Source organism: Trachypithecus francoisi, unplaced genomic scaffold, assembly GCF_009764315.1.
Source record: "Trachypithecus francoisi isolate TF-2019V2 unplaced genomic scaffold, Tfra_2.0 Lachesis_group1, whole genome shotgun sequence".
NCBI classification, from domain to species: Eukaryota; Metazoa; Chordata; class Mammalia; order Primates; family Cercopithecidae; genus Trachypithecus; species Trachypithecus francoisi.
In genome coordinates, this window is record NW_022681454.1 from 159,118,785 (window position 1) to 159,134,179 (window position 15,395).

At 38.7% G+C, this 15,395-nt stretch overlaps 1 protein-coding gene and 1 pseudogene across 2 annotated transcripts in view; one reads left to right on the plus strand and one right to left on the minus strand.

Annotated features, from left to right (window-relative positions):
* Nucleotides 1–15,395, plus strand: part of CPE (carboxypeptidase E) — a 122,057-nt gene that overhangs the window by 92,335 nt on the left and 14,327 nt on the right. Inside the window, exon 4 of the mRNA XM_033215620.1 lies at nucleotides 13,623–13,740. Within this exon, the coding sequence (XP_033071511.1) occupies nucleotides 13,623–13,740 (118 nt within the window). The remainder of the gene's footprint in view (nucleotides 1–13,622; nucleotides 13,741–15,395) is intronic.
* On the minus strand, nucleotides 980–2,108 carry LOC117086098 (annotated as a pseudogene). Its single transcript, XR_004438200.1, has one exon. The product of XR_004438200.1 is annotated as a nucleophosmin-like (transcript).

Consider the following 15,395-nt stretch of genomic DNA (forward strand, 5'->3'; position numbering starts at 1 on the left):
GCCCCTTGGTCCCTGGAAGCTGCCAGCTGGTTTATTCCTTAACCTGGCTTCGATACCCTATAGACTTCACTCATACCAACTCTTTTGTGCTCCTAAACATACCGTTTTCTAACAATTTTATGTCTTCAGATGAGTTGCTGCTCCAACTATCTAGAATTCTCTTTTCTTTCCTTCCGTGCCAATCCCTCTGTGAAGTCATCCTCTACTCTTCAAGACAGATTCCTTTTTTTATATGTTCTTTATCTATACTTCCAGTATGGGCTTATTGTTACATCCAGCTTTATATATGTTATTAGTTTATACAGATGTTTTCTCCTTTGATTCTAGAATTTGATCATTTGATTGTAAGAATTATGATTAATATTTGATTATGACATGCAGTAGGCTAGGGCCTGTTGTGAATAAGCACAATCCAGCTCAGCAAACAAATCATAATATTTGAAAAAGAGGGCCACTGCAAATAAGCAGCCAGGGATCCAGACAAGGGTTCATCATGGGATTGGGATGATGGATAAAGGATCCAGGAGACAGGGAGTCTTAGATTATCGGTCTAAACTTTTAAAAACTCCCCAGCCTATATATAGAATTCATTCCAGAAACATGGGCTGAGCCTACAGGTGGGGGCTGGCCTTCTTAGTGGTGGCAAATTCATACAGGTCTGCAGCAACCTCAATTCTTGCCTCCTCAGAAGAATTCGACCAAGAAGCATAAGGCAGAGTGAGAGACTAAAGCAAGTTTTAGAGCAGGAGTGAAAGTTTACTAAAAAGTTAACAGCATGAATGAAAAGAGGTAAAGTACACTTGGAAGCAGGGCAACTTGAGAGATCAAGTGCACTGTTTTTTGTGTTTTGCTTTATTAAAATACTGAGTTCTATTTCACATGTATATTTTTGTCTCCCCACCATTTCCATGTCTGACCACCACTACTACTATATCCTGTCATAACATTCCATACATGCTTAAAACCAACAAAGGGTGGAGTTCTATCTTTAAAAACTAAACAGGCATTTTGGGCAACACATTCTTGGCAATGGAACCTGGACAACATTTATCAAACACGGTAGGGAAAGTTCTCACTCTGCATTATAAAAAGGACAGCCAGATATCAACTGTTACAGAAATGAAATAAGATGGAAAATTTTTAACAAATTGTTTAAACTATTTTCTTAAAGAGACTTCCTCCACTGCCAGAGATCTTGAATAGCCTCTTGGTCAGTCATCCAGAAGCAATTCTTCACATAATTGATGAACTTGGCTTCCACTTTGGGAAGACAACCACCTTTGTCTATACTTGCTTGCATTTTTGCTTTAATGTCTTCCAAGAACTAGGTCCTTTTGGTGTTTTAGGAGTCTTTTCCTGTTTTTTGAAGGATTCTTGTCCTTTTGATCTTGGTGTTGATGATAGTTTTGAGTCTTTTCCATTCTGATTTGACTTTTGTGCATTTTTGGCTGGAGTATCTCGTATAGATTTCTTCACTGGTGCTTTTTCTTCAGCTTCCTCATCATCAAAATCATCATCATCATCATCATCTTCATCATCATCATCATCTTCATCAGCAGCAAGTTTTACTTTTTTCTGTGGAACCTTGCTACCATCTCCAAGGGCAGATCGCTTTCCAGATATACTTAAGACTTTCACGTCCTCCTCCTCTTCATCTTCTGACTCCGCATCTTCCTCCACAGCTACTAAGTGCTGTCCACTAATATGCACTGGCCCTGAACCACACTTCAACCTTAAGACCACTGGTGGTGTTATTTCAAAGCCCCCAAGGGAAACCGTTGGCTGTACAGACATTTTCAAAGTTGCCAGTGTTACTTTAATTGGACTGCCTTTGTAATTCATTGCCTCTGCTTCAACAATGTGCAATTCATCCTTTGCACCAGCCCCTAAATTGACCATTCTTAAAGATAACTGGTGCTCATTTTCATCATTATCCACCTTAAAGTGATCATCTTTGTCGGCCTTTAGTTCACAACCGAAAAGATAGTTCTGGGGCCTCAGGGGGCTCAAGTCCATGTCCATCAAATCTCCCATCAGGTGGCGGCACGCACTTAGGTGGGAGAGAAGGCGGATGGAGAGAAACGAATGCTGCTCCAGAGAACAGCCGCGCAGGATGGAATCACACCAGGGCTCAAGTGCACTGTTTGACCTTTGACTTGGGATTTTATACATTGGCAGGCTTCCAAGGGAGTGGGGGATTGTGTCTCTTTCCCTCTGATTCTCCTCTTGGGCTGGGCTGTCCACATGCATGGTGGCCTCCCAGCACTTGGTAGGCACTATATTCACAGTGTGATTACTGAAGTTGTATGCATGCCCACTTGAGTTGTTCTTCCCTTACCAGTTGAGTGTTCCTACAAAGTCATATACCAGTTAATCCCTCCCATTTTGCCTCTTAGTATGCTTGAGCCCACTTGCCCAATTCCTGCCATCTTATCAGGAAGCTGATCACCAGTTTTAGGCTTTTCTGTCTGTTGGGGGACTGCCTTTCCCTGGCACCTGCTGCAACCAATTATTATGTTACAGAGGCAGTTTAACAACTGCCTGACCATCACCTGATGGTTGACTGACATTCCTGGTGGTCAGAGGGCCCTCTCTTGCCCTGCTTATGTCTGACTACCTACCCACCACAACATTTCCCCCCTCAAGAGTCCAAGTCCTCAATTACTTGGGGAAAATGGATAAACGTCAGTCTTCTGTAACTGCTTCCTGTTGATAGAGGGGTGGTGGTGGTTGTTTTGTGGGTCTTCACCTCTTGCTAGCTGTCAGAATAGGATGGCTCCATGGATTGGTGAAAACAGTATCCAGCCAGGCCTGAGGGAGACAGGGGTGGGATTTTGCCTCTGTCATGTCTCATTGATGGGAAGTCTAGGGGGTCCTCTGTAAAAGAGTGGCTCTTGAATACTGACAGGATGGTATCTTTCACTGAGGATCATCTGGAGCTTGATGGCCGGAAGGCAAGAGGAGACAAATCAGTTTATTAGATTTAGAAGAATGTCAAAATGAAGTAAGGGGGTGAAGACAACTCCAAAAATTCCTGAGGCTGCCAACACACTCAGGGAACTGGTGGCTATTGTCATGCCTGCTAAGACTGGAGTGGATGGGGTTACTAGCCAATTCCAATGTGTTCCCAGAATTAGAATATTTGTCCAGAGGTTTACATTACCTGTTCCTCTTGTTTCTTCTGAGCTGTGACCAGAGATCACTGGTTGGTTCACAGGAATAAGCAGGATTAGTCTAAATTGCAGATAAAAACTCAAAAACAACTGCTGAGAATATAATCTAATACCAAGTTATTAGATTATAATCTGTTATGTTCTTGAAATATAACTTTTCTCTCTCCAGTCCTCATTTGTATTAAAAGCAAATCATGATAGGACCGATTTGTTTGCAAAATAAGCTTTGGTCTTATCATACTTGATCTGATTATTTGCATAAAGCACAGCAAGAATAATTATTTGCCATATAAGCTCCTTTTAAAATTGGCTTTGATGAAACTTCGTTCCATAAGGAATCTCAGATAAGACTTCTTAAATGCCTTGAGCCCAGCCATGGGTTTCTGCCGTCAAATACCGGGATGAGTTGGGTAAATTCCTCTCCTCTTGAGGTCCCAAGATAACCTAGGGCTCCTAGGCCTTTCAGAAAGTGACATTCTTTACTCCCCATGGATCAGAAACACTGTACAGGAACTGTGTAGACAAGGTATGAGGCCAGTTTTCCCAAGGGGCTTTTATTGGCTCTATAAGTCAAATTTGATTCCTTAAAGTAGAGCATGCCTTTCCAGTCAAACCCTTGGTAAAATAACCAGTTTCTCCAATTGTGCCCTTTTGCAAAAGAAAACAGATTACTATTGTAATTATGCAAATAACTGTGTTGCCAAAAGTTAAGAATACTCACAAATAGTTTCCAAATTCTGGAGAAATCAGGTAGAGAGAAATAGGCTCTAAATTTTGTTTATAGGAGTACTTATTTTTAAAAGCTGTAAATAGCTCAAAAGAAAGTTTTCTTGACTGAAAAACAAAGGATCAGCAATGTTTTAAGCAAAAAGTCACAAAAGGATTATTTTAGTCTTCTTAATTAGTTCAGTCCATGCAGTTAACTCCTGTTCTGCTTGATATTCATGAACACTTCAGCTCTCCATGAGAGTCCTGAAAGTTCTTTCTATATTCTAATGTTACAATCTTTAAAGTTATCAGCAACCTGCATTCAAGAGTGCCTGTCAGAGTCCTATAGCTGATTATAAAGGCCACCTTTTAAAGAGGATTAAAACAAGACAACAATTGTCTGTGAATGAGAAAAAATCTTAGGGCAGCCACAGTCAAAGACACAGATGCCAGGAAAATTTGTTATCTCTGTGGCACACAATTATGTAGCATAACAATTATAATTATTACCGATAATATATACTAAGTTATATCAGAATTATAGGAGTTTTGCATAATTTTGGAACACATATAAATAACACATTTATAAAGAGTAGATCAGTGCTTTACTAAAACTCTGTTGTGCTTTTCAATTTATGGAAAAACAGAATAACATTCCTTTAACTTAGCCAATGTGATTATACACAGATTTTTTTTACAAGATTAATCTTTCACAAACTTTCCACAACTTGCTCAAATGTTCAGTTTTATCCTATCTAACTTAAAAAAAATCCTTTAACTCTCTAAACTAGGCCAAAAAAATCCACATTTCCATGCCTTCTTATAATCTTTTACTAAAACCACATTCTACTTTCCTTACATGCCTTGCATGTAAAACTTTTCCAGTATTCTCAAGAATATGCCACACTGTTAACTCTTAGCAACTTTTACTTTTTGTGAAAAACCTGCTAAGTAAGTGATTCTGACTATGTACTAGGTTTGGAGCTTAGGACACTAGACAGAAATGCAGAAAAGGTTTGACCCTTTCCAGCATCTAGGACACATGGCTAACTCTGTATGTCCCCAGGCCTTATGTAGCTTTAAAGGCAGCAAGTTGTTCAGTTAAGAGTCAGAGTAGCAGTTTATGAAGCATTTAGTAGGCCTAATAACCTTTAAAACTGTATAACTTTTTAAAAATAAATTCCCTTTCACAAATCTTTTCACAACTTACACAGACTATCTATGACATGCTTGGACTTTCAGATTTGTCCTAAACATCCCTCTTTTTAACAACCAGTCATTTTACTTTAGGACAAGAATTTACTGTACAAGATCCTTTCTCATATAAAACTTCTGTTCTTTATACTCTTCCTTACCAAAGATACCTTTTTCTCTTTATAACCTTTGAATTAGATTAAAGTCATTTTCCTTCTGTTAGGAAGTTAAGGTCTGTACTGTATGTTGCTGTGTGAGGATTGTGAAGGAGGAGCAGAGAAGAAGGAGGTTATCTGCATATTGTAGAGGTTATCCCCCATCAAGAGATTGCTCAGTTAGATTTTTGCTGGGGCTTGTCTGAATAAATGTGGGCTAGTTCTTTATCCTTGAGGTAGGACTGGCTAGGGTGAAGTTATTTAAGATTTAGGTAGCTTTCTAGGAGAAATAGAGTTATTAGAGGAAAAGATGAATTTACAGGTTGGGTAAATATTAATCAGGCACCCATCTTGGAAGGCATATTTTTGCCCAGAAGAGAGTGAATCTTTTCTTTTGGAGGGAGGAGGTGCCATTTGCCCCCATTACCTGGTAGAATTTGGAGGAGAGTTTCTCACATAAGGAGATTAGCATAGAGTAGGCAGCTCTTAAATACCAAAGGGAAATTTATAATTTTACTCCTCCAGGAGTTTCTCTTGGCTTTGTCTTGTCGATGACTTGGAAGCCAGCCAGAGCAGAGAACCCCTTCAGCTCAAGGCCATTAGGTGTTGGGATTTTGTCCCAGAGCCCTTTGGCCCTCAGGGCATCCAATTTCCAGTAGCTAAGCTTATGACAGAGGGGGCAAGCTATGCTTGGCTTCTTCTCATTTGTCTCATTGGGGCAGTTTGCCTTTCAATAGCCTGGCTTCCCACACCAATGGCAGTTACCTGAAGGAGTGTTTTTAGGGCAACCTGGATGGGGGTTGGAGAGCTTATAAAAAGCAGCCAATAGTTGAGCATCCCTCTTGTTTCTACATTTTTCCTTCTCCTTATCTCTATCCTCCTTATTCTGCTCTCAGTTATAAAATACTGAGGAGGCTGATTTGAGGATTTCCTGCATAAAGGCACTGGGTTCCAAGGCTGACTTTTGTATTTTCTCCCAGTTCATTTTTAGGCCAAGCCGTATTACAAAGGACAAATAGTGTTTGTTTTGTTGTGTTGTGTTTTGTTTTATTTAAAGGTTTGGGGGAGTCAAACATTTCCCAGGTTTTGGGGATGCATCTGAGGGGCATATCCCGTGGTATAGAGACGTGGTTGCCCACCTGCAAAGAGGGAACAGAGGAGAAAAATAGGAAAAAGGAAAACAAAGGCATCCCCTCTTACTTTCCTGTTATCCTGAATAGGCATCTCCCATTTGTCATTAGGGTTCTGGAATGAACCAGTCTTACTATGTACCCATTACCTTGGTTCCATCTCATACAATTACTCACTTGACAACAGAAGAGATACTAGAGTAAACAGTCTCCATCATTTTATGGTGACTCTTGTAGCAACAAAATGATTATCCCTTTTTTCAGATTTCCTTCCCATGTTCTTTAAGTAGATAAGAAGCCTGTTTTTCAGCTAACTGCCACAAGGTGGCTGGATTTCCCTCCCTTCGAATATGACCTTGAAGGTCTTGATGCATGTTAAGAAGGGCATGGAAATGATTAGAGAAACGGAGGCAATGGAAGGAAGTGAGATAAAACTCACTGAAAGCCTTCAGATGCTAGTGAAATGGCAACGTTTATTTGCCCTCTTGACATAAAGTAGTAACCTCTGGAGGACTTGGGGCTTGAGGTAAGAACTCATAAATGGCAAAGGAAGAATTTTCCCTCCTTTCAAAGGGGCACTAACTCAAAAAAAGCAGGGAAGTGAGATCCTTAAAGGGCTACCGTGAGGCCTTATGCAGGCAGACAAAGTGCTTCAAAAGCCACTGGAAAACTTAGCCCTGGAGCATAACAGGAACAAAAAGTATATGGTGAGTCATAAGGGCTGGGATTCCAGTTTGTATCTATCCTGGCAATATGCCACCAGACAGGGGACGAGTTGGAGGTCTTCTGAGCTGGTAGGGTAAGAACAAGTATAAATCTCAGGGGATATCTGCAAGGGAGCCTATGTCTTTGCTGCTGCACAAATGCAGCAAGAGACATGGGCACACAAATAACAATGATTGTGTGTTTAAGAAGTTACGTGGCATGTGACATGAAAGCAAACAAGAAGCAGACTTGCCTCTGAGGCACATGGTCTAGCTGGTGCACAAGGCCATTTGAGAATACAAAGGTGAATAGGAGGTGAATAGGTGGAGAAAAAAGGGGAATAGATTGTGGTTTTGGGGAAAGAGCCAACTTTAGTTGAAAAACCAGAGGAAACCCCAAACATGGCACAGTAGGCTTTAGTTCTACCACTCTTGTGAGCCTCCTGTCCAAGAGGGCCATTAGTGTCTCAATTCTACTTGGTGTGAACTCCAAGTTCCTTCCACCCTTACGAGCCACCCATTAGTGTGAACTGAGTGATCATCTTGTGGGGAGCAGAGCCACTGTGGCTGAGAAGAATTGTTCTAGGGGTTGGTCAGTAAGCAGGAGGCAAAAAGAGAGAAGGAAACTGCATACAGGGGTTGAACGCCTCCAGCCAAAGGAGGTGAGGCATAGAGGTCTTTTACCACTGGGAAACATATCCAAGTCATGTGGCACCAAAGTATGTTACCACTGATGAATCCATATGGGTTTGCAGCAACCTCAATTCTTGCTTCCTCAGAAGAAAGAATTAAACTGAGAAACATAAGGCAGAGCGAGAGACTGAGGCAGGTTTTAGAGCAGGAGTGAACATTTATTAAAAAGCTTTAGAGCAGGAATAAAAGGAAGTAAAGTACACTTGGAAGTGGGCCAAGTGGGCAACTTGAGAGATCAAGTGCCCTGTTTGACTTTTTGACTTGGGGCTTTATAGGTTGGTATGCTTATGCTTCTGGGAGGTTATGTCCCTTTTCCCCTAATTCCTCCGTTGGAGTGTCTGCATGTGCAGTGGTCTGGCAACACTTGTGAGGGGCGCATGCTCAGTGTGTTTACTGAAGTTGTGCACATGCTCACTTGAGGCGCTCGTCCCTTACCAGTCCAGTGTTCCTAGAGGAAGGTCGTATACCAGTTAAACTCTGCCATTTTGCCTCTCAGTGCACATGCATGAGCCCATTTGCCCAGCTCCTGAGATCTTATTGGGAAGCTGCTGATCACCGGTTTCAGGTTTTTTAATCTGTTGGGAGACTGCCTTTCCCTGGCGCCTGCTGCAACCAATTATTATTTTAGAGAGGCAGTTTAACAACCTCCTGCCCATTACCTAATGTTTGCCTGACATTCCTGGTGTTGGGGGAGGGCCCTCTCCTGCCCTGCTCATGTCTGGCTAGCTACCTACTGCAACAGTCTGAGACAAAGGTTACCAAAGGCTGAGGACCCTGGCAGAACCTGATAAGTGAGTGACTTAGGCTTTCCTGCTTCTGAATCATGGATACATATCACTGTTTCAGCCTGAAAATTGTCTTTCATGAGAGAGAGAGAGCCAGAAAGGCAGCAGACTGGGGTAACCCCAGGTGAAAGAGGGCAGTCCTGTGTAATAAACTGTGGGGGCTGAGACAGAAATGGAAAACTTCTGGAAGCGGAGGCCCCATATTAGCCTACAAGCTTTCCCCATTGCTTGCATTGACTTGCCTGTGCTGTCTCTGTTAAATCTGAGAAATGAAGAAAATAATTCCTTCCACCTATCATAGAAGAATGGTGAAATCAACTCATGTTGACAGGGTATTTGATTGTCAACTTTGTGCAAGCACCGTTACTTCTAGCCAGCACTACCTTCTCCTTCCCCAGCTGAACCTGAATATTTGCATAATCTCTATATTAGATGTTTTTGTATTTCTGGCTTAGGCAACACTTATTTAAAAGAGGCATGTTCATGGTACTTTTAATAAGAGCTTTTATTTAAAACAAACTCAATGTGACTTCTTTTCATAATGGTAAATTAAAGAGAAATACATGAAAATTAAGGACTAGTCCCTTTTTGGAACATAAGCAAGGTCAGTTTACACTAAATCTTTAGTAAACTTACTTCATCATCATGGGGTGATATTGCCTGTGTCTGGTTCATCGCCTTTTTACATTTTTGTCCATAAGTGTGAGACAGTGTTTTGATCCAGCATGGTACAAAAGATATAGTAGGCATTTCATTACTGTTATTATACATTCCTCTACCCTCTTCCCCTTCTCAGCCTATTATCTGTATTTGTATTCCTTATAGAGGTTCTTAATGTCAAGATACATTCTTCTGTTTGATGGAACAGGGAATCAGTGCTTAGAAATGCAGATTCCTCCTCCTTTGTATAGTTGTGAGAAAAAAAAAAAGAAATTCATATTCCCATGTGAGCTGATCCAGGCCTGGGGTGTGTGTGCTTCAGGAGCGGGTGGTGGGAAGGGACTTCGTTCTTACAAAGCCGTTTAGATGCTGGAGGTACCTGAGACACGTCCACTTGCTCGAGATCCATGCTCTCCTGGTTCTTCTGAACCTCTCTGAATAAAAGCTCTCTCTTGCTCTCCCAGAATTCTTTCTCTAAGTCGTTTGTCATCTGCTCTTGAGCCCTTCAGCCTGGTCACCTCCAGTGTTATCTGGGCTCAGTACATGAGCCTTGGCCTGAAAGCAGAGTCAACTAAAATATACCCAGCCATTTATTGTTTACCCTGACTTTAATAGCTAGAGTTGTGAAGAAAACTGAATAGCGCTTCATCATAATTTAAGAACCAAAGACATCTAATTATAGAGCATCATATTTGAGCTGTATTTATCATCTTTAAATGGAAAGTTTAAAGAAAGGCCACAGTTGTTTCTAGTTTCTATTAAAGGCTCAATTTTAAAGGTACTCCGAAGTCTTCTCTGTGGGTCAGTTAAATATATAATTATAGTACACAGGGGTCTCAGGACTCAGTCAGCCTAAAAGATTCTGCTAATAGTCAAAGGGAAACTTAGATGAATTTATCAAATTGTAGAAGTTACTTGCTTGCTTTTGAACATACTGGTAACATGCATATAAGCAATAGTGTATGATGTAAGAACTAGTAATAGGCTAAACCTGATAGCTTCACACAATTTTGTGTATTTAGGACTGTATCTTTCAATTTCTTTCAAGAACAGTTTCTTTTAAAAGTTTTCTATTGAAAAATTCATTTTTATTGCAAAAATTAAAACATACAAATAAGGAGAAAGAAGAATCCATTACCCTACAATCTTCAGTGAGCACCATTAACATTTTGATATGTATTTTTCAATACTATTTTTATGACTGTATCAACCTGTAAATATATGGTGCACACTGTGCAAGCCATTCTAAACACTTTTAGGTGGATAATAAACACAGGAATACAGTCTGCCTTGGCATGGCTTTGCCTCCTAACTCCCAGTAAAACCAACCCTCCCTCCCAAAGAGTATTTTCCTTACTCCCAACAGATGGGCCACGGGTACTCCCAACTTCTTTATTTTTACCACTCATTTCTCTCTATTCGTCCCTAGACTTGGTGAGGTTCCACCTCCTTCCTGAAGTCCTCAATGATTCTCCAAACCACCGTGATTTGGCCCCTTCTGAACTTATTGAAATATGAATATCTGTCAATATCTGTCATTGGGTTAAAGAAAATAGAGGGAATGAGAGATGTACAAAGAAGAAGAGAACTGAAAATAAATTTAGTAGTAAAAGAAAAACTTTGGAACAGAATATTATAGAAGAGTGTGTTAAACTCATCTCATTTAATATTAATGTCATCTTAGCAATTGGGTGTAAAAACATAAAGTCGCTTAAAACATATATACATTATAGAATATTTTGATGTCATGTCCCATATTAGTTATTTTTAGGTTGATTTAAATCAACATATAATAAGAGCGTATTTCAGATCCCTGTGGAAAGAATGCATTGTTGGATAAATGGAATTGAGACAAATCCATCTCATAAATATCAGCATAGATCAAAATAAATTCTAGACACTACAATTTGAGTTTAAAAAGTATGAAACTAGAAAACTTTCGTATATAATATTTAGAGGCAGATAGAACTTTCTAAATTTCTTGTGTAGACACTAGTACATAGTGGACACTTAATATTTATTGAATGAATGAATGAAATGGAAAGCAAAGAGACCATAAAGAAAAGATCAATAGGTTTGCCATTATGTGCTTAACATAAATATCTTAATGTTCTGTATTTTAATCACAAAATTTGAAAAGCACATGACACACTTGGAAAATATTTAGTGTGTACTAGAGAGCTAATTTTTTTTTCTAAACAACTCTTGCAAGTCACTAAGAAAAGCTATGCATTTCAATAGAAAAATTAGTTAAACCGTACAAATATGTCACAGAAGAATAAATAGAAATAATCACTAAACATAAAAAACTGTTCTAGTTTTGTTAGTTAATTAAAATAATGCAAACTTAAAACATTCCATTTGTCATTAATCAAAGTGACACACTTTAAAACATGTAATAATTCCATTGTTCTTAAAAAAATTAGAAATGGAAAGTTTATGATACCATTGCTGGTTATATTCCTGTACCTTACAGGAATGCAGTTTGGAATACATTTTTAAATGTAGACAGTTTTAGCTAATACAAATTTTAACTCAAACATTTTTAGCTAAAAATGTGCTTAACTTGTGGTCAAGTCATTCCGTTTCTAGGGATTTCTCTAAGGAAAGTACAGATTTGCACAAATGGTAGCTACAAAGGTGTCCGCAGTATTTTTAATTTTTAAAGTATAAATGACCAAGTATCACCACTTGGAGATTACTAGTACTAGTATAGTGGCTGTGGAGCTGGCCTGGCTGGGCTTGAGTCCAGCCTCTGACACTCACAGCTGAGTGACCTCATGCTATTCCCTAACTTCTCTACATCTCAGTTTATTCGTCTGTAAGATGGGGGAAAATGTAGTCCCTTTTTCATAGAGTGAATGGGAGAATTCCATGCCTGCCACAGAAAGTGTTCAGTAAGTATTAGCTATCATTTTATTAGTATTTAAAAATGTTATATCCAGACATTGGCTACCACTCAGCCATTAAAATATCATTTTAGAAGGGTATTTAATAACATGAAAAGATGTTCATTATCTGTTGTCAAGCAAAAAAAGCAGTATATAAAATGGTATATAAATGATCACATTTAAAAATTATATAAATACATTGGGAAAAGAATGAAAAAGAGATCTATACAAATGTTAGTCGTGGGTATCTTTAGGTGGTAAAATGATGGGTAATTTAAATTTTCTTCTTTGTTCTTGTCTGTCTCCTCTACATTTTCTACAATGAATTTTTTTAAGCAAAAATAAGATCTACCAACCAAATGAAAAACAATAAAAACAACCTCCCACTCTAAATCCCACTTTTACGCAGTTAAGAGTAGCTTATGTGAAAATAGGATAATTTTAATAGACTACAGCTGATACACTAAAAACAGCATAACCTTATGGTTTCACTGACTGGATATGAACTCTTAGCTGTGTGAACTTAGATATGCCATTTAACACGCCCAGCTCTCAGATTCCTCCTTGTGAAATGGGTATGAATATCTTTGCATATCCAATGCAAATGTAAAATAGTTCATGTGAGAGCTATTCATAAACTGAGCACAGCTATACAAATGTGAGATCTTATAACCATCAAACCCTACTGATGTCATTAGATTTTCTGTCCCAAAGAACAGCATGGATCACGTCGCCAGTAAAATCTTTTCTTTTCATTAGAGAAGCACTCGGGGTTTGAGAGTCTTCCTAGTTGCTATTAAAAACTCATTGCATAAAAGTATCAAGCTTTTGGCTCCACATTATTTCTTTGGTATACATTTATTTTTTCCTTTGTTTTGCTTCCAAGATATGTGGGGCAGTGAATCATTCTAAAGACTTAACATGAATTCTTGAAACTTGCCTTTATTTAAAAATTTAAGATGAGCATTCCAAAGTAAACATATTTTACAGTCCACTCTGAAGGAGACTCAACCTAATATTCTTTGATAGGAAAAATGTTTGAAGTAGTTGAGGGAAGTTGGGAAAATAATAAGCAAAATTTGGAAATAAACTTTGCCACATGTTTGAACCACCACAGAGGACAGAGCTTGTTCTGCAGTTCAACTATTTTCTTTTCTCCTTGTATTATTCTTAACTATTCATAATAACAATGTGTGAACCACTACCGATCAGACAGCGATGTCCCAAAATTTGTGAGTTGCATGCTGGTTTTCAAGTTACACAGAGAGGAAAACTGGCAGCCCACAAAAATCAAACTTTGAAAGAAATTTAAACACTTTTGAAATATTTTTATTATAAATCTGAGAAAGTTAGACCTGAGGAATGCTGCTCTTGTAGGAATCTTTATTTTTTCTGCGAGGACAACCGCAAAGTAGTTAAAATATGACCAGCTTTCAGTGTTTTCCTTTACCTTTCCTATGTCTTTTCTGTCAAGTGGTCATATCAATAATTATTAAATTTATAATCCTTTTAATGTCTCATCTGAACAGCTTGCTCCGGAGACCAAGGCTGTCATTCATTGGATTATGGATATTCCTTTTGTGCTCTCTGCCAATCTCCATGGAGGAGACCTTGTGGCCAATTATCCATATGATGAGACACGGAGTGGTAGGTATTCTTTCTGCTTCTCTAATTGATTCAAAGTTTATAATACTGTACAAGGGTTTACAGGATGATTTCTGTAATTTTTTTTTTAAAGAAGTGGACGTTAAGTGATTTTTGCCTGAAGAAAGAACTATGTTTAACAGGAAGCTCTCCTAATCATTTCATGTGGTGTTGGCATATCTATTTGGCAGAAAAGGACTCACTTTCTCAATAGTTTAGGTGAAGAGGAACGTGATCTTGACAGAGTACCTAGACAACAGAAAGGGAGAAAATATACGTCATAAACTTGGGTCACTCCTGGACACTGATAAAGTGGAGAGATTACAGAAGTTGTGTAGGTTCATGTAGAAGATGGCTTGAGCATGGGGGCAGCCTCTTGGTGCTTGATCAGGTCCCCAGTGGATCTCTACATGTGTCTTATTGTGTCCACACAGTTTTGCATTTGGAACTGTTTCTGGTGGTGTCAGGGAGGGGGAGTGGTGCTTTGGCTTTCTCTAACTAGTTTTAGTTAAGCTTCAGACAAAGCAACCTTTGGCCAGATAGATATTTTCAACTTGATTTTTGTTGCTCCAGGGAATTTCCTGCTTTGGATCTATTTTCAGGGGCCTTTGAAGAGTTAGCTCTTTGTAAAAACCGGATGATTATTTTATTTTTTAAAATTTTAGATTCAGGGTACCTGTGTAGGTTTGCTACATGGATATATTACATAATGGTGAGGTTTGGGTTTCTAGTGTACCCATCACCGAAAGAGTGAAACCAATAGGTAATTTTTCACCCCCACCTCCTCCCATCCTCCCCACTTTTGGAGCCCCCAGGGCGTATTATTTCCACCTTTATGTCAATGTACAGGCATTGTTTAGCTTCCACTTATCAGTGAGAGTATATGGTATTTGATTTCTGAATTATTTCACTTAAGATAATGGCTCCTAGCTCCATCCATGTCGTTGCAAAATACATGATTTCATTCTTTTTTATGGCTGCTTAGTATTGCATAGTTTATCCAATCAACCACTGATGGACAATTAGGTTGGAATCAGAATCCATGACTCTGCTTTTGTGAATAGTGCTGCCATAAACATATGAGTGCACATGTCTTCTTTATATAATAATTTCTTTTCCTTTGGATACATGCTCAGTAGTGGGATTACTACATTGAATGGTAGTTCTATTTTTAGTTCTTTGAGAAATCTCTGTACTATTTCCCATAGAAGTTACATTAATTTACAATTCCACCAACACTGGTGGGAATCCATGCCAACATCTGTTGTTTTTTGACTTTTTAATAATAGCCATTTTGAGTCATGTATTATGATATTGTGGTTTTAATTTGCATTTCTCTGATGATTAATGATGTTGAGCATTTTTTTCAATTATTTTGACTGCTTGTATGTCTTCTTTTGAAAAAACTCTGTTCTTGTCCTTTGCCCACTTTTTAATGGGGTTGTTGGGATGATAATTTTAGATACTGGAAACTGAGTGTTGAAGAACATCTTTGGGGAAATAACATTGTTAAATAAATTTAAAGATTTTGTGGCTTGTTGATAATTGGGAAACTTGTAGGCCTGCATAATTTATAATGCATTAATAAGAATACAGTGTATCAAAATGTGGTATTTATTTCTATAATACATATAGGAGATTTAAAAAATCTAAGACCA